At 33.9% G+C, this 20920-nt stretch overlaps 1 protein-coding gene across 10 annotated transcripts in view; it reads left to right on the forward strand.

Annotated features, from left to right (window-relative positions):
- Window positions 1-20920, forward strand: part of USP25 (ubiquitin specific peptidase 25) — a 191640-nt gene that overhangs the window by 34045 nt on the left and 136675 nt on the right. For 6 of the 10 annotated variants that reach the window (XM_074300458.1, XM_074300453.1, XM_074300456.1 and 3 more), the window contains exons 3-4: window positions 936-1080; window positions 8160-8243. In XM_074300458.1, the coding sequence (XP_074156559.1) occupies window positions 936-1080; window positions 8160-8243 (229 nt within the window). Of the gene's footprint in view, window positions 1-935; window positions 1081-8159; window positions 8244-20920 lie in introns of those variants that run through there. The other 4 variants (XM_074300455.1, XM_074300462.1, XM_074300460.1 and 1 more) reach the window with 2 other exon arrangements.

Consider the following 20920-nt stretch of genomic DNA (forward strand, 5'->3'; position numbering starts at 1 on the left):
TTGAATGATGATGCAGAAGTTCCCCTTTGACTTGCTTTCTAGGCCAATGCTCAAATGATATTTAACCAAGAGGAAAAAGTATTAAATCTAAAACATATTTATGGAAGCTCTTTTTGTGGTGGCAAACTGAAAGAATTTCTGTCATATTAGGGGAATGATTGAACAAATTATGGTTTGTGAATATAATGGAATACTGTTGTGTTGTAAGAAGTAAAGAAAAGGAGACTGTTTAAAAGAGATGTGGAAAGGATTATATGAATTGATGCAGAGAACAACGAATTGATCCAGAATAATAATTCCTACTATAATATCAACATTATAAAAATGAACAATTTTGAAAGTCTTAAGAACTGATCATTTAGCTAGGGGGTATAAATCATATGCAAGTGCATATTGACTCAAAAAAAATCACAAATTAAAATTATCTATGTTATATTATATTTTTGTTTTATTAAATATTTCTGAGTTACCTTTTAATCTGGTTTAAGAGTGCTTGGTTTTGAAGTATACAAGGTATGTGGCTAGATGTTGAGCTTGACACCTGAGATATATGGTAAACCTTTATTCCAGAGAACTCTTTAAAAAAGACTATTGCTCACCTAATGACAGAGAGGATGATGCAGAATAAGAAGCACATTTTTGGATGTTACCAATGTGGGCATATGATTTATTTGATAGTGCTTATGTGATGCATGGGTTCTTCATTTCTTTTTGCATTTTTTTTGGTGGATAGGGAAAGTGAAAAACGGTAGGGGAAAAATTGCTCTTAATAATTGTATTTTTATGCTGCCTATATGTATTAAAAACACCAAATGTTGGGACCATAATTACTAGCTATAATGGAACAAATTTAGTTATCTTGTAAGAACCCACTAATTTATAATCTGTATAGACTAGCCTTTTAATTAAAATTATGACTTTCTTGATATTTAAAGGATAGCAATGGAAATTTGGAATTAGCTGTGGCTTTCCTAACTGCAAAGAATGCCAAGACACCTCAGCAAGAAGAAACAACTTACTATCAAACAGCTCTTCCTGGCAATGATAGATACATCAGTGTGGGAAGCCAGGCAGATACAAGTAGGTATTTTTCATTGTCTTTCAAGATAGTGATAGAAAAAAATTATTCTACTTTGAGAAGATGCCAAATAAATTAAGATCAATTTGGAGATTTTTTACATTGGTTGAAAGATACGTTTTATAGGTATCTGATAATTTTATTTTTGCTGTGGTTTAGAATGAAGAACTACAATTATGTTTATGGCTACATACTCCTTACTTGTTTGATATGACCAAAGAAAAGGAAATAAAATCAAGTCTGTAAACTAACAACTGGTGTGAATTTTATGTCACTTTTCAAAATGGTCTGTTTCAAGAAGAAAATTCCTCCTTCTGAAAGATAGGACTATTTCATGGATGGAAACCTTGGATTTAATTTTAGTTTACTAAACAAAATTTTAGAAATTATAGCATTCTAATTTCTCTCATATGCATAATTGCTTAATACTTTTTAAAGCATTTTAACATATATTATCTCCATAGAGTCTTACAATCTCTTTTCCAAAATTTAATTATCCTTTTTTGAATTATAAGAAATGGATATAATAGTTGGATTTTTTCACATTATATTATGACCATTTCATACATTTGGGATCAGTTAGGCACTACTTTGCATATTGTAAGTTCCATGTATATCACAGATAGAAAATAATAAATGGAAAGTCATTCCTAGTTTTTTTTTACAGGTTTTGAATGATACTAGTTATACATAAGTAAAAAAAAATATTGCTGCATCATTTTTGACCTTCTGTATTAATTTTTATATTGCTGTGTATTGTAAATGAATACAGTGTATTCAGAGTTATCCAACGATTCTTGAAATCTACTTCCTCATATTATTGTCATGATTGATAAAAAATATTCATATTTGGAAGGTAAATGTAATAAATGAGAATGTGCATATGAAGACTTCACAGAATAATGGATTTAAAAGAAAAAGAAAAACATCTTGTAAAAAAGTGCTGGGAAGCTATGTGAAAGGAGCAGGATGGAATGAAAAAAAAGTAGCTTGTCAGAGAAGTAGAGGACAATATTACAAATGTTTTAAGATTCTGGGAATTTTGGGGAAAGGAATCATGTGAAGTAAATACAAATGATTTAATGTCAAGCAAAGGATGATTTTTGAATTAGAGGAAGGATTTAATGATTTCATGAGGCATTAGGAGAAAAAATTAGAATGAAGAAGGTAAGAAATAGTAGAAGGGATGAACAGATACTTTTATAGAGGTAGTTCAGTATAATAGCATCAATTATTGTTTGACATTTTGTTGAAAAAGGAAAATTAGGAATTTTAAATTTATGAGAAAACAGTATTCATTCTCAGCTGTTGAAAAAAAAAAAGGTGTATGGATTGAAATGCAGAATCTTTTTTGTAACTTTTAAAATGGGAACTGCAAATAATTGTGAAGGAATTGTAATAGTTTGGATGGATACCCAAAAGAATCAACTTGTAGAGAATTCTATTTTTTTTCAAAGCAAATAATTGAAAAAAGACACCAGTAAATACATCTTGGGGGAATTTGCCAGTGTTTTTTTGTTTTGTTTTGGTTTGGTTTTTTTCCTAGTGTGAGTTTCTTGGGTGATTCATTACATTGTGTGTAAAGAATTTCATGGTGACTCAGTTTTACATCTATAAAGTGAACATAATGCTATTATTGCTTTTGTTGTACCTATTTGGATATTGTAATTGTAAAAAAAGGGTTTTTTTTTTTTGAAGGAAACCTACTATAAAATGAAGAGTGGTTATGAATAATAATTTTTAAGTGCCCTTTTCATTTTTCCCCTCTCATAGAACTAAAAAATTCCTATTCCCTGCTTCCCTCTCTGTAGATCAGATTGCCTACTGTATCTTACCCTCTTGGTACCACTCTGTACATTCTCATCTCCTCCCATTCCAATACCAATCTCCTTCAGTTCCATTCCTCCTCTGACTTCTCCTTTGGTGACTACCATATAATTATTAGCAAATTCCTTTTCATAGGATCAAAGATGAAAAACTCGAAGAGGACCTCAGAGATGATCTATTTCAACCTTCATGTTTCTCAAAGGAGAAAACTGAAGACCAAGAAGATAAGCTTTTTCCTTGCCAATTTCTAGAGCAGGTCTGGTCAGTCAAGCTGTCAGGAGGAGCTACCACTCTCCCTAGTGTGGTCACATCTAGATCCTTATGCTGTGCTGTTATTTGAACCTATTTAAATTCCCTTAAGCATTTCTCCATCTCTATTACTGTCCAGTTGCTAATCAGTGCTAGTAATATTGTTCCTATATTACTTCTCTTCCTTTCTCAGTGTTTTTAAAAGTGCTTGAGTCACAGAATTATATTCCATCTAAATAAACCCTTGCCCTTATTCTTGGTGACTATGTTTCATGTAAATATTCCTGTACTGTTCTTGTCTTCTATTGCAGAGGTTTGCTTCTTCTTCATTTCTATTATCTCCTGTTACCCTGGGTAACTGTACCAAGTTAGGGCAGTTGTACCTTTGACATTAGTGACATTTATTTACTTAGCAGTCACAATCATGAACTTTGAATTTTTTCTCTGATCAAAATCTGTCACTCTATCTCTCCCTCTTCTTTTCGTTTTCCTTCAATCCATTCATTAAGTCATGGAACATAGATTTAGAAATTTAGAAGTAGTTAAACCTAATCTCATTTTATAGAAGAGGAAATTGAAGTATAGTGACTTGACTGTTAGCAAGTTAGTTAACAAGTATCTAAAGTAGAGTGAGAACCTTGGTCTTTCTAAGTCCATTTAGTGCTTTATCCACTGTACTATGCTACTTTGTTCTCCCAGCTCCTCATCAGTCTTGGTCTTACTTTCTTGCCTTAACATTGTCAACTCAGTGACAAAAGAACTAGTTAAATTGTTAACTAAAACTGTGACTCCCAGAAATTTTCCTATTTCTGTTGAGGGTATTGTTATCTATCAAATATAGATCAGATCCTAACTTCTCTCACCTGGCTCTAACATGAACTACCTAATTGGACTGCTTGGACAAACTTCTAGTAGTATACTTTTCAAATCTCTACCCTGCACAGCTGCCAAAATACTTAAGTTGTTTGTTGTTGTCTGTCCTCTTGAAGAAGTCATGAAACTTCTCACACAATACTGTTCTATAAGTTTATATTATCTAGCCTTGATTGGGCTCTTTATCCTTTGATTTTTTCCTTAGTTGATACTCTACATCACTTTTTCTTTAGTGTATATGATAAATCTCTCTTTATACTTCTAATGCCACTCTTACTTATTCTTTTCCAATTAAAGGAAACATTGCGACTATGTCTTGAGCTCATTCATCTCTCATTCTCTCTTGTCTTTTCCAGGAGCTTGTCTCATTGATCAGTCTCTCTCATCCCTCTCCTGACAGACCCCAAAAAGAACTAGCTAATGTTTGGACATGTATACATTTATTGTATTTAATTTATACTTTAACATATTTAACTTGTATTAGTCAACCTGCCATCTGAAGGTGGGGGGAAGGAGGAGAAAAATTAGAACAAAAGGTTTGGCAATTGGCAATGTTGTAAAATTACCCATGCATATATCTGGTAAATAAAAACTATTAAAAAAAAAAAAAGCACTAGTTAAATTGTTCACTAAAATTGTGACTCCCAGAAATTTTCTTATTTCTGTTGAGGGTACATTGTTACTTATCAAATATAGATCAGATCCTAACCTCTCTCACCTGGCTTTAACATGAACTACCTAATTGGACTGCTTGGACAAATTTCTAGTTGTATACCTTTCAAATCTCTACTCTGTAAAGCTGCCAAAATACTCTTCTTAGAGAATAACTTTCATCATACTGTTTTTGTGGCCTGAAAATATGAATGCCTTAACATGAAATTTAAAGCCTTCAATCTGTCTCCTGCCTATCTTCTCAGGCTTGCTACACATTACTTTGTGTATTCTTTATCCTAGGCAGATTAGCCTACTTAGCTAATCTCAGAACACACACTCTACCTTTACACATATGGTTCCTTCTCACATCTGTCTCTTAGAACTTCTGAGCTTCTCTCAATGTTTTGCTCATGTGCCACTCCCTTTAAGGGGCCAACCCTACTTGCTAGTGCTTTCTTAAGTCTCTTTTAAATTTAAGTTAATATGCATGTACTTATCTGTTGGGATTTAAAAGGCAATGAGGGCTTTCTGTCTTTGTGTTCCCAGTGCCTATCTTATCATACACCTTTAATGCTTGTTGGATAGAATTGGACATTGGAATCATCCTTGACACTCCATTCTTTTTCTCTTCCTCCACCACATGGACCTTTCCTTACCACACAGACAGTTATCTCTGGACTGGACTCAGTAAAACCTCATTTGAAATCCAGCCTTAGAAATTTACTAGTTGTGTGAATTTACTAGTTTTATTTCAATTTCATTAGTTATTAAATAATATAGCACTCACCTGCTAAGAGGTGTTGTTAAGATGAAATGAAATAATATTGCAATAAGATATTTGCAATATCTTAGAACTGTGCTTGGGACAAAGTAGAAACTAAATAAATCTATGTTTCTCTACTGCTTTCCCTCCTTTATCTGTATCTTTTCTCCATCTCCAAACCCTTTTCTTCATACCCACCAAAGATATACTTCACAGACTTCCAAAGATACATTTCTGACTACATTATTCCCCTGTTCAAAAATTTTCAATAAGCAATACAAATTGCTTAACCTGGCATCCATTATTTTCTGCTGTCTTGGTACCAACTTAATTTTCAAATCTCTTATATTATTTCCCTTCATCAATTCTGACCATCCAGACAAAACAACTTAACAATTTATCTTCCTCTGTTTAGAACGCATCACTTCCTTATCTCTAGAAGTCTTTTTAAATTTTCTTCAAGACTCATAATTGATATTACTTCTGGAAGCTTTTTATATTTCCTTTAGTTGTTGGTGCTCTCATTCTCCTTAGCTTATCTTATATTATACTCATTATTTGTGTATCTCAATTTGAATGTCATCTTCTAGAGAGGAGGAGCCACTTAATTTTTGTTTTATGTTTCCTTTCAACTAACATAGTAAGCATTTAATAAACATTTATTGAATTCTATTACCATTGTATCAGTGTAATTGATATAGAGGATCTGTCTTCTTATATTCAACTAATTGCATGGTTTCTGTATACAAAGCAATTTACTTTCTAGTATTGGTGGGATAAGAAAATATCGGATAATGTCTTATCCGAAACTTATTTGAAGAGACAGAACACACATAGAAATGAAACTGCTAGAGATTACTTTATGCTTTTGAATGCCATTTGTGTCCACACCCATGAATAGAATCAAAAGAACATTATAAAACATGTATATAAATGTACTTATAGGATGCAGAATAGTGGAATAATCATAATAGGCTAGAGATTTTTTCAGGGATTTGGAATTAGATATAAAATCATAGAAGCAGCCTGTTGTAATTGATAGAAAATTAACCTTGGAACTCAGAAATTCTAGGATCAAGTCCCACCTTGAACACTTACTAGCTAAGCAATTCTGGTCAAATTATTTAACTTCTCTGTTCCCTAAGCAACTGTATATAACTAAAATTTTTTTTCTTTTTTATATTAAAGCTCTTTATTTTCAAAACATATTCATGGATAATTTTCCAACATCAACACTGGCAAAACCTTGTGTTCCAATTTTCCCTCTTCTTCTTTCATCCACTCCCCTAGATGGCAAGTAATCCAATATATGTTAAACATGGTAGAAATATATGCTAAATCCAATATATGCATCCATGCTTATACAATTACCTTGCTGCACAAGAAAAATCAGATCACACAGTAAAAAAAGTGAGAGAAAACAAAATGCAAGAAAACAACAAAAGAATGTAAATAACTATATAAAATTAAAAATTTCAAAGAAGGTATAGACCTGCATTAGTAAAGGGGAATTTCTTCACATGGGAGTTGTTTATATCAATGAAATCATAGGTCTGGTACCTATCCCTTTGCTATAAACTATTAACCTTTTGAGCATTATAGCATTATCTGTGACACATATGTGATTACTTTCAACTTTGAATTTTTCAGAGACCTTTGTGACATTATTTTAAGAAGTTAGCCTACAATTTGAATATATTCATTCAAATGTAAAAAACAGATTGTAAGTTAGATATAATTTTTTTTACTTTTTTCTTTTCAAAAAAAATGAATAAAATTATATTTAAATAGTGTCAAAATAGACACAGAAATATGCTGGCTTATAATATATCTACTGGTGGCATTATGTTTCCTCAAAGGAATTCTTATATATAAATATAACTTGGTTAGTATAGATTGCTTTATAATTGATGGATTGTTATCTGTTTACCTTTTAGAATTGACCAGGAAGGTCTAAGATATCCAGGAAGAAATGGAATAAAATGCTAAAGTCTTGAAGGAACATTTTAGAGCACTTTGAAAACTCTGAAATGTTAGAGTGAAGAAAAATTCTTTAATGAAATTTAATGTACTGATAATTTATAACAAAACTTACTATTATGAAACACCAGTGAATTAATATTTTACAGGATAGTGAATTGTAAAAACTTTCTTCATCATTATATATTTTAATAGGAAATTCAGCTTTTTTTTTTTTTTTTAAGAGTAGGTTTGAATTTTAAGGAAAACTGTGCACTGGAAGATAAACTGTTAAACACAGCTTGATACTTTGATTTCTCTGTAAATTTATATAATCAAAGTTAAGTCTATAATATTGCCTTGAGGGAACCAAGAGGGAACACAAATCCATTTGATATTTGCCATATTCAGCCAAAAAAAAATCCAGTTCTATTTTTTTCTTATATTTCATTGACACATTATAATTTGTCCTAGTATGAGGGCACCTGTTTGCTGTTTTATAATGTAAATCAAAAATACAACTTTTTGTTTGTTTTATAATCCAAAAATCCAAATTAAAATGGGATCAGGATGCAATATAAGAGACTGATATATAATTGTTATATTTTGTAGGAAGGTAGATATCCTTTGGAACTTCTGCATATGAGGAAGTCTTCCATAGAGCTTCCTGTATAAAGCTTTGCTTTATTTGAAAACTGAAAGCAACCAGTTTTTACTTTTATGACCATTAAATTCTTTTGAACTTTTTTAAAACAGGAAAAAAACAGTATAAACCAACCAGAACAAGATGTGCCACAGTTGAGCAAACACACTATGGATCAAAAGATAAGAGGGATATGGGTAGGTAATTGAACCAAAAGAAATGTCATACATGACATCAACTTAAAATAAACCAATGTAATGTTAAATATTTAGACACCCCTTATATGATGGAGAATGCTAGCTTACTTGTTTATAAAAAAAATACATCTAGAAATATATAAAAATGACTTGAAAATCAAATTTATCTAACCTTTCTTAAGGTTATAATAGGTACAGATATCTAGAATTAGAAACTTACTCCATCTAGGTTTTTTTCCTCATTTTGACTTTCACTTGGTCATGTTTCATTTGGATCAAGATTAGATCAAGTTGCTTATTTATTTTTGCAGATTTGAGATAGATTTGCTTTTCCTAGGAGAATAATTGCTTATTTTTACTCCTTAACTCAGTAAAGGAAGCAGTCTTGTCCACTTGCTCAGATTTTTTCTCTCCTCAATTCCTGCTCTCACAGCTCAACTTACATATTGATACTGCCTCAAACATCTTCACCTCCCAATATTTTTACTTACTCATTTCTTGTAATGTACTTTACCACTTAATGGACCATAATCACATAAAAAGAGAATCTTGAATTCATCTACAAATGCCCTACCACCATGTTCGTGAACTCTTATAATCTTACCTAATCATAATCTATTGGTATTCTACCTCTTCCTCTGCTTTCTAAAACCAAACCTTGCTCATCATCCACACTCTGATCTTCTTCCAGGCCATCTCTATGTCAGCCATGTTCTTTTCCTTTCCTTTTCCTGACCCTTGATGAATTTGTTCAGATCTACATTATATGTTGTCCTCTCTCCATAAATTCATGGCTAGCTGATTTGCACAGATTGTGCCATGTTGACCTTAGCCTTGGATAACGCCTATACCTACTGCCTTTACTCCTACTTTTATGCTGCTGAAGAAAGGTTAAGAAAATCCTAGTCTTTTCAAGTAGGTCCGCTACAAATTTATATTATAAAACCTCACCTTAGCTCTTATTGGTGGTAGGCAATCTTACTGTACCTTCCTTTCACCTCACTGTCTCACTCAACAGTGGCTCTTTCAGACTTTTTAATTTTCCTCAAAACTGTTATTTCCCTCCCTCTACTATCTTAGCTGAGAATTTTGAGCCTCATCTTTTGCTGAAAAATTAAAGCAATTCACTAACAGCTCCTCTTCTTTCATTATCCCATTTACTTCCCTCATTCTCACCTTATCTCATTACCCAGATGTATTCTATCACTATCTCCTTTTTCTCCTCTGAGAGTCATAATGAAGTAGTTTTTCTCCTTGCAAAAATTAGCCCTTCTATATACACGATTGTGTTTTATCTTCTCAATCAGAATTATCCTTTATTATTCTCTTTTTCTCACTTATCTTCAATCTCATCTCTCTCCCTATTCTAATCTATCCTTCATTTAGCCACCAAAGTGATTTTCCTAAAAATGTGAGTCTGATCATGTCACACACCTCCACTAAATACCTCACTGCCAGATAGTATATAAAATACTGTTTGATATTCAGAGTCCTTTATAACTTACTCCCCCTTCCCCCTGCCCCCCCATTCCATCTTCTGTCCCTCTCTACTTCCTAATTCCTTTCAATTTAGTAACACTGGTTTCCTATCCCCAGACTTAGGGCGTTTTTGCTGCCTGGCCTTTGTGCACGGAATGCTTTTCCTCCTCCTCTCTGCTTTCTAACTACCCTGGCTTTCTTCAGGATCTTGCTAAAATCCTACCTTCTACAAAAAATCTTTCCCAATTCCTTTTAATTGTAATACTTTCCCTCTGGAGATTATTTCTTATTTAGCCAATTTGTAGATAGTTGTTTGCATGTACTCTACTTTCCTCCATTAAAATGTGAGCTCCTTTTATGTAGAGTAGATGTAATAGTAGATCCTTAATAATTGTTTATTGACTGATTGATTGATTTATCTGTCAAAGGACCTACTATTACACACTGTTCATACTTCAACACAAAAGAAGAATCTGCTGGCATATATTTTGGATTAGAAGGGCATTGTCTTTTTTTGACTATGATGATTGGGAAATCATAAAATTTTGAAAATCTATAATCTGATAATTTGGCATTAGAATCATTTTAATTCTAGAAAAATAAAAAATTTTTTAGTGAAAAATCAGTTTTCCATTGGTTCACATTGGTCCAATTCTTTCTTTGCTTATTTATATTACTATATAATATGGAGAAAATAGTGGACAGAGTGCTGGATTGGGGACAGAGACATCTAGATTCATATTCTGTCTTCAGATATTTACCAATCTGTGGCTAAGGGCATTTAATATTTTTAAACCTCCAAGGTTGTACCTAAAGACAGGTGATGATATGAACTGAGAGTTCTCACACCAGTGAACTGAGAGATTCTTGACATATTGGTGCAGGTAAAGTCTTATTATTTTGTTACCTTTATATGCCAAAATTGCTATATCTGTAATAAATAGCTGAATTAAGGATTTTTAATCCATTGAGTGATTGTAATGATATCACAGATGAATAAGCTCTCTCTGCTTATTTGCCTGGCTTGTCTTTGAGCCAGGAAGAATGTTAGGTGGGCTCTAAGTGATCTAGTTTTCTCAGTTTATATATGCAGGAAATAAATCTATGAAGGCATAGGCCATTTCAAATAAAATAAAAAGGTTTCCTTAATTGCAGTCCTTCTCCTCTCCCACCTCAATGCAAAAACAAATAATAGGGCATATAAGTAATTCAAGGATAAAATTTTGGGATTAAGGGATGAGCTAAACATAGGGTTTAAGTTAGAAATGACTAGGGCATTTGGAGTTAGACACAGGATCTTGACTTCTTTAAATCAAGAAAGGAATGGTCAGTAGATCCAAATAGTCAGGGAACTGTACATCCTGTTTAAGGAGTTATATACTTTTAGATGGAGGGAAAATGTTTTACCCTGGGTTGCCAGTAATATTGCCAAACTCTTTCTTATTGTTTATCTAGCTAAAAGCAACAGCTTGAACTTGCTAAGAATCAGAAAGAATTGGGTTGCACTGAGTAAGTTGGATTATATACCATGAAGTGTATAGACTTTATTTAGAGAGATTGACTTTTGTACTATAAGACCTGGTTCAAGTACCCTTTCTGATATGTACACTTCTGGGCTTAACTTTTTGGTGCTCTAGATAACTCTCTAAGAATAAAAGCTGAAAAAGGAGATTATGACCTACACCGATAGTGAAAAATTTATTAATGAAAACACAGATTCAGCCCCAATCATCCCTTGTAAATAAATAATATAAAATCTTCAGTGGGTTTTCTTATAGTTTTTGTCTTTTGAACTTATTTGCAATAGTTTTTGTTGTTTCATGGGATCTTTGGCTTTTCTTTGGTCCATTCTAATTGTATTTCTTGTGCCAATCTGTTCATCTTTTTCCAATTCTTTCTTCTCTATCTTTCATTTCTTTTTATACACACCTCTTCTCCCCTCCCCCCAAATTCTCATTTCATTTTTCCAGAACTTTAAAAACTTTTTAACCTCTAACTTCCAGGCATTCTAGTTGGATTTGTGTTATCCTTTACAGTTTTAATTTAGATGTTTTAGAGTCATTCTCTTCTGGGTTTGTGTCTTGAACATTCTTATCACCATGATAGCTTTTTATGCAGGGAATCTTTTTTGTTTTCTCATTTTCCAAGCTTACTTTCTGATTTTGGATTTGATGTTAAAACCATGTTCTATGTACTTTTAAAGGGAAGATCTGGATTGATCCTTTTCTTTTTTGGGGAGATACTGAGTATTATGTTTTTCTATCTTCTCCTAGAGTAGTTCAGGCTGGGTAATATAAGTTTTATTCTGTCAATAAACATTTTTGTTAATTGCCTCCAATATTCCAGATACTGTGCTAAGCTCTGGGGATACAACAGAAATTTCTTGCCCTCAAGGAGCTCACAATCCCAAAGTATTATGATCCAAATCAAAGTTTGGTCCCTGACCCCCTACTCTGAGATTTGAGATTTATTTACTTGGCTTTGGGTCTGAAGAACAGTAGCTACTAGATTTAACAAGTATCGGCTAGCTGGAAAGCTCTGCTGATTTTGACTGATAGCATTATAGGCTCCCTTTTGATGTGGGATTCCTGCTAGAAGCTGCAGCCAAATCCTTGTTTTGTATTGTTCCTGGATGTCTAAGCTACCACTACTGCTTGTTTCTGAACTTGATCTTCTTTTGGAATGCTTAGGGCTTGCCAATCGCATTCTATCTCAGTACATTGGTTCTTGGCATAGTGCCCCTCTTCAGTCTGTCCTGGATTTTTCATCTTGCCTGGGCTGATACACATATATAATGAGCGTACAAAGATAAAAATGAAGATAGTTCTGGCCTTTAAGGAGCTTACACTCTATTGATACTTAGCCTTGTTATAAATTCAATTCAGGGTTTTTCCATTTCTCATTAAACCTGATCCTGATATGGCTCTGGAGGACTTCTTTTTCACTTAAAGATTAGCATGAATAGTAACAGATTACTATTGAAAGTAAAATATTTGAATTTTGACTTTGGCTTTTGATTATATTGCTTGCTGTTATTCTTTGTCCAGAAGAATTATTATCCAGAAGAAAATATAGTCTGTGTCTTGTCTGAAAGCATATGCTACCCTTATAATTTTTAGAAAGCCCAGAATTTTGGGTCTGGGACAATCTGGGTACCCCAGGAAAAAAGTCTAGAATGTTTTTTTTTTTTTTAAAGAAAAAAACCAAATATCTTTTTGTGTATGACTGGCACCTACATAGCCATGCATTCTTGGGGAGGCCACTTAATTTCTCTAACTTAACATTTTCATTTCTTAAATGAGTCTAATAATGATTTAAATATATATCTTTCTAGTTTGTGAATTTTGAAAAGTAACTCATTAACACAATACTAAAAGTTTTGCAGAGTGTTTTAAGTATGTTGTTAATGAAAGATGTATATTTTGTTATATTTGAAAAGTTAGTATCATTTTTATTTGTTTGTTTGTTTGTTTTTTTGGTTTTTGCTTTTCTTCATTAACCAACTAGCCAGAGAGTTTCCTATGGGTGGACTTCTATATTGTTTTCTGAAAGAGAAAAGAATAGCAAAATAACAAGTGATAAAGGAAAAAAATGAGAGGTTCTTCTCTCATAATTAAGCCGTATTTCCCTGTGTTATCTCTTTCTCAGATTATTCACAGTATCTACTTGTCTGTGTAGGTTGTAATATTCTTTCATTACTAGCTGCCATACCTGCAACTTAGTAGGCACTTTATAAATACTTGTTGATTGAACATATGCATTGAAGTTTCATAGAGTTACACCATTTCTTCTCCCTTGTTGAATTAATATTCTTTTTCTAATACAATAGTAATAGCTGGCATTTATGCAGTGCTTTAATATTTCCAAGTTGCTTTACATACTTTTTACAATAGATTATTTCATTTGATTCTCACAACAATTATCCCCTTTTAGAAATGAAAATCCTGAAGCTCAGAAAAATGACTTGTCTTTGGTCACAAAGTTAGTTGAAGGTAGAATTCAGATTATTGATCTTGTATATTCTGAGATCTTCCTACAATGAAATGTCTTCTAACACACATTTTCCATTTTGTACTTTTAAAAGTGCTTTTCTCTTTAGGCCAAGTATGAGACCTAAGTATTAATTTTTTTCTTATTAGACATAGCCTAGTGCTCTACAATGCAAGACCTTTTTTGGGTCTAGATTTTCAACTACCATAGTATTAGCCACTATTCTATTTTTGAGACATACATATATTTGATAAACATTTCATGTCAGCTTTTATTCGTGATTTAAAAAAATTAAATAGCATTAAGTGAAGCACATATCACTGGGACATTGTTTGGAATTGTCCTTCCAAGCTTCCTAGTAGAATAATGAATGATTAATAAATTTGGGCATTGTTTTGAATTGAGAGAATCTTTTACCTAGTTGAGAATCTTTACCCTAAATTATCATTACCAGCTACCCTGGAGACATAGGCCTGGTCTAACTCAACTCCATCTGAACCAACCGTTGGAGAATGAGTTTCAGGATTCATTTACTACCTCTCTCCCTATTTTCAAACTAGGCCGTTTGGTTGAAAACAGTCTAATAGATGCCTTTTTTCATTCATTTATCTCCGTTTTCATCAGTCTTGGCCCATTCATATTCCATTCCAAAGCTGTACATTCTTTTTGAGCCCTGTATAGTTCATAATGAATAGAATCCCTTTCATCCTATACTTCTTTTTATCATACACCTTTCATCCCTGAATGCTATACAACCTTAACTGGGATCTCACTGCAAAAAGGCAATATTTTTTATTTCTCCCTAATTGATTCCCCATTTCACTCTACAAAGAAATTATTCCAAATCTTCTCTTCCCTCTTCAGTCCTCCACCATCTTCCTTGCCCCCTTTCTCAGAGCTTAGGAAATTGCCTCTTTTTTAACTGTAAAAAATTTCCTTCCTTCAACATGAGCTTTCTTTTCATCCATCTTCTTCATCTTTTCTTGACATAATCCCCGATTCTTTTCTCCTTTTTCTCAGTCTATAAAGTCTCTCTCTGTTCCTCGGGAAGTAATCTTAGCTGAAAGCATCTGCTATTTTCTGTCTGTTTTCATTGTTCTTTTCTTTTTTCTTTTTTTTTTTTTTTTTTTTTTTTTTTTGCAACTTCATAGTTCTGTTGCCTTCTAACTTAAATATGCAAATTTTAAAAATGTTTTGTTTATTGTTTCTTACATCATCATAATTATCTCTAGTATCCCAATTTCTCCCTGTCCTGAACAGCTATCCCCTTTAACATGTAATATTTTTTAAAGAGGAAAAAAAAGTGAGCATAGCTGATCAATACATTGAAAAACTCCAAAAATAAATGCAGTGTAATTAATACCTGTGCATCTCCCACTTCCATGAAAGCATGGGTTCAGGGTTTTTCTCATATCTCTTCATTTGAGACATGTTTGATCTTTAAAATTTTGTTACATTAATTTTTTTACTTTTATTTTGTGGTTATTCTTTTCATTTACATTATAGTTGTCATAGTTTTTTCTTGGCTCTGCTTACTTCATTCTGAATTAGTCAATGTAGATCTTTTGATGTACTATTACCTTATATTCATGTGCCACAATTTGTTTAGTCATTTTCCAGTGATGGACGTCTTTGTTTCTAATACTTTCTTATCAGAAAAACAGTTGCTATAAATGTTTTGGCATACATGGGGATGTGTTTATCAGTAGCTTCCTTGGGAATAGGCCAAATAATAGAATTTTTGCTTCAATGGATATAGACATTTTAGTTGTTTTATTTGTGCAATGCAGCTTCTAATATCTGTTTTTATCTTTTGATTCCTAATCTCTTCCCTCCAATCAGGGCCTTATTTATTTATTTATTTATTTTGGTAGTGATCTACTTCTAATTTAGGTTGAGAAATCACAATTCATCTTTCTATCATTTATCATCTGTAAAACTGTAAAACAAATTCTTAATATGTAATTTTCTTAGAGTCCCTAGTTCTTTGATTCCCAGCAATATATATCTAAGTCATGAAACAAATATAAATTAGTTCCTGGGAAATAGTTTATTGCAGTCCTTTTCACCATCACTTAGAACCTCTATTTTTACTGCTTTCACTCTACTCTTTTCAAAAGAAGCTGTTTGTCTCTGTGTTTCTCATCTGTCTTTTTTATTATATTTATGTAAGGTCCAGGCTAGCTTTCTGGAGGTCCTCTGGATGGGTTTTTATCTCAGCAGGATAGTTACCAGGAGGATGGTCAGGAATAGAGTCTTAATTGTCTCCTTCACAGTCTGTTCATGCTGACTATGTCTCCAGTTTTCTTAGCCTTTAAATACCCTATTACAATTACATCATTACGGCATACTGAGTATATGCCAACTAGAGTTGATTATATCATTATATCATACTAGATATATATAAACTAGAAAACCATTATCTCATCAATTCCACTGAGTTAACATCTTGTTATAAGTATCCTTGTTTCAAGTATACTTCTCCAGAGTTCCGGCCCTCTAAACATTTACATAAGAAATGCAATCTAACTTAAATATTTTTTTTGTGAATATTAGTTCTTAAAACTCAACATCCCATTTTCTGACTCCTTATCTCTCCTCAAGTCTAGAACGTGCATTCTCCTCATCTTTGTCTCTTAGGAGTTCTGTATTCCTTTGAGGTTCACCTTAGGTACTATTTCCTTCATGAAGTTAATATTCTTCTTGCCTCTTTACACTTCCCTTGTGCAATACTTCTTTGTATATACGTGTTTCCTTCCTTCCCTATCCCCAGTAGAATATGTGGACTAGAATTTGAAAGTCCAGATGTGACCATAATCAAATTGAATAGCAACATGATTTACTATAAGAGAAAATATATGCAAGTCAGGACCCCTCCAAATGGGATACAAAGGAACCTGGCTCTTCAGATAAAGCTTGAGCTATTTATGGGTTTTAGCAAAATTGGGAATTCTGGAGGAGTAGGAGTAATCCCTTCTGAAAACTGTTAGAACTTGGAAGCAGGATATTCTTGTTGAGAATGGGGAGTCTGCAAACCACAAGATTTGTTTCAACCATTTTTAGTCAGCTCTCTGGTAGGCTGGTTGAGCTGTTTCAGCCAAAGTAGGGCTGAGCCAAGATTCAGATCAGCTACTAATTCATCTTTAGTCCCTCCATCCTCCCCCTCAAGTCTTAAGGAATAAGGTAACTCAAGGAAGGCAGAGTGTTTAATTTTGGGTGTATGTTCATATTCCCTCTTTTGATCAAGGAAATCTCAGACCAAGGAAAAATAACTTGCTGGAAGATGATTTGTTAACCAAGCACATGAAATATTTGGGTGCAGTAGAAAAAACAAAACAAGAGTCTTGAGATAAAGATCTAAACATACAAACACTATAATAAGTAGGCCATGAACAATATAATGGAAGACAGAGCCCAGGCCTCTGGGTAGCCACAAGAATAAGTTGCCAAAGATGGACAAAAATTTTGTGGTAAGTGATGGAATGACTTTGTCAGTCAGAATGGAGGCAACTGTATGGATTTTTAATAATCTGGCCACTATCGTTAACAACCAGGTGACTTGTTCTTCATGTAGTTAAATATAGGCACTTCCCTGCGTGGCATCTAGAGCCCTTTGGTTCTGGAGTGCAGCCCAGGTCATGGAGTCAGGCCACTTTTCTCAGACTTCCAAAGAGGCTGCCATGTTATTGAAACCAAGGGCAACAATGATGGAAGCTGCAGAGTATGTATAACAAATCAACAGTGCCAAATCTGATCACTTTGGGATTTTTGATAGGGTTTCTAATACAAAGCAGTAGCTCCCAGGCTAAGATTATAGCTTGGGCCATGCAGGTGCCAAGTTATTCCAAGATATTTGAGGATCTCCAACATCCCTATCTATGGTATGAATAATTATAGGGATCTAGTATGAAGTGAATGGATGCCAGTCAGAGATGGGGCCCAAATTTCTAAGATGTTGAGATAAGCTATATATGTAGGCTCCAGATTGAAATGATCATTGCAAGTGCAGTGCAACAATTTGTAACATTCCCTAGCTGGCTGCCTTTTGCAGTCCCAGCATATAGTGATTTAGGCAGCCTCTGGATAAGAAATAAAAAAGCTAGCAGGGGAATCATAATCTTGGTAAATGCAGAGATCATCCAGTGATGATTTGGTAAAGTCAAACTAATAGTAATAGAAGACAAAACTAAAACCAAACAAGGACACAAGTAATAAAGATAGGAAGGCAGGCTATGGCTATCTAATATTCAACCCTTGTCCAAAATCTTGGGATGATTGTCTTCTTTGGATGTTGGCTGCTTCTGAGCTCAAAAAGCTCACTTAAAGCAATACTTAACTTTCACCAAGTTCATCAGACCAGACAGAAGTAAGGACTTTCTTCAGGTAAGAGTGATGAAATCACAGTTGACATCTTGAAGTTCAACAGCCTTAGAGTCATCAGGAGGACTTTGTATAGTTCTTTCCATTGAGGTTCCAGAAAATCCTTTTTCAAATGGCACTCCAGTAGATACAGTCATGTTGGAATTCATGGGAGAGCTGAGCCCCAGTAAGACATTTTTAGTCAGGGTAATTAAATGGGCCAACACATCAAAGGGCTGAGCCAGGAGACTGATGAGAGACTTAAATGTCTGTTCTGACTATAGCCCTCTTCTCCATTTGAAAGTTTGCCTCGATCAATACCTGCTACAACCATCCAGAAGTGATAGTGCTTATTTTCATTCCTCAGTGTGTGGACCATGTTGTGGGGGAGAAATAACAGCAAAAAACAAAAAATGGGGAATTGTTAAGGGACAGGTCAGTTCTTCTAGAGCCTCCATAGCTGTGGATCATAGCATCTGAAAGGTTAGCAAGGTAACCTTTGCTGATACAGGTGTGGACTGGGAATGAAATAAATTGGAGGCATGAGGGAAAAGGAGAGAGGTTAGACAATGCAATGACCTCTCAGTCAGGTCAGAGAACAGCAACTGCCCCTCAATCTCCTTGTATCATCCTCTCACAAGAGGAGATCCATTCTGCAAGTCTGGGTTGGATCTCCAGCAGCCACTGTCAGATGGGTCCCTTGTAATCCAACAGTTCTTCCATGTATTCCAATAAGTCACCTAGTTGCAATAACTGCTCAGTGGGCAGGGACCCACAGATTGACATTGAGTGAATTTCCTTTTTTCCCTAGATGACAGGCATACATTTTACATGTGTTACAATATAACCTAGATACAATATATGTGTGTAAATCCAATTTTCTTGTTGCACGGTAAGAATTGGATTCCGAAGGTATAAGTAACCTGGGTAGATAGACAGTAGTGCTAACAATTTACATTCACTTCCCAGTGTTCCTTCTCTGGGTGTAGTTGTTTCTGTCCATCATTGATCAACTGGAAGTGAGTTGGATCTTCTTTATGTTGAAGATATCCACTTCCATCAGAATACATCTTCATACAGCATTGAAGTGTACAGCGATTTTCTGGTTCTATTCATTCTGAGTGAATTTCCTTGATAATTTTTGAAGGGCCCTGACAATAGGAGAGGAAAGTATCTTTAGTGGCAATAAAGTCTTCTTGTAAGAATGGTGGAAATAATAATTTCACATAGAAATAAGGAAACTTGCCAAAGGAGTGAGCCTGTAAGATTAAACAAGACCCAAGATAATTGAGTTTTTAGGATTACATATACTCTTTTAAACAGTCTGAGGATTGTGAATGATATGCACAAGACAGGCATTGAATTATGGGCCAAGAAAATATTAAATGGGGATATGAAGTGGGTAGCCTTTGTTACTAGATTTTGCAGGGAGAACTCCCCAAATAGGAATAATCTTTTTAACTAGGTATTTGGCAACTGCCATTGCAGTAGCTTATCTAACAAGAAATGCTTCTACCCATTAAGAAAACATGCAAATCCTAACAGGAATAAATTTGTAACCATTAGAGGTGAACAGTTGAGTTAGATCAATTTTGCCATACTTCATCTGGTGAAGAGGGGAAAGAAATGCTTCTAGTCATAAATGGTTTAGACACATTATACTTAAAACAAGTGGGACAGATTGTATAAGACATTAAAACCACCTGATGCAATTTTCCTCAACAGTCATTGTGGACCAGTGATATTAGCTTGTCTGGCCCCAGTGAGTAATTGAATACAAATGTGCCATTATTGGAAGGAATAATGAATCAGACAGGACTGAGACAATTTGGTCCTTTCCATAATCCAATGGAGAGATCCTTATTGCATCCCTCCTTTTGTAGCCTGCCAAAGACTGACTATAACATAGAATCTTGAGTGAGAACATTCTCTTTGTGTGTCAACAAAAAGATAGTGAAGAGGTCCCAATAAAAAATATTTTATGAAACACTTATGGGAACCAAAATATTTTTCTTTTTTTAAATATAATAGTTTTTAATTTTTTTAATTAAAAAGATAATTTTATCCCTCCTTCTGTAAGTTTCCCCCTTCTCTAGACAGCAAACAATCTACAATAGGTCAAACATGTAATTCTTCTAAACATATTTCCATATTGGTCATGCTACGCAAGAAAAATCACAAGAAAAGGGGGAAAAAAGCAAGAGAGAAAAAAAACACCAAGCAAATAAGCAACCACAAGGTGAAAACTCTATGCTTTGATCCACATTTAGTGCCTATAATCCTCTTTCTGGATGCAGATGGCTCTCTTCATCACTCTTCATCACAAGTCTTTTGGAATTACCTTTAGTCATCTCATTGATGAAAAGAGCCAAGTCCTTCACAGTTGATCATTCCATAATCTTCTTATTACTGTGTGCCATGTTTTATTGGTTCTACTCACTTTACTCACCATCAGTTCATGTAAGTCTTTTTTTCATGTAAGGCTTTTTTGAAATCAGCTTGCTCATCATATCTTATAGAAGAGTAATTTTCCATTTCATTCATATCCCATAACTTATTCAGCTGTTCCTCAACTGACAAGCATCCACTCAATATCCAAAGGAAACAAAATATTAAAGAGTTGCCTTGGCTATGATCAGAGTCATCTTTACTATACCCTGGGACCTTAATAACAGCAATAACCTTTGGCAAAAGCAAACAGACCAGTAGGGTGGGCAACATACTCTTATGGGCCATTCAGTGGACATCAGAAATCCCCTGTGTTTCCAAAACATCTGAGAGTCATGAATAGCCCCAAAAGCATACCTGCTGTCAGTATAGATTTTGGCTCTGGGTCCAGGAATAAGCAG

The sequence above is a fragment of the Sminthopsis crassicaudata genome, chromosome 3, assembly GCF_048593235.1.
Source record: "Sminthopsis crassicaudata isolate SCR6 chromosome 3, ASM4859323v1, whole genome shotgun sequence".
Taxonomy (NCBI): domain Eukaryota; kingdom Metazoa; phylum Chordata; class Mammalia; order Dasyuromorphia; family Dasyuridae; genus Sminthopsis; species Sminthopsis crassicaudata.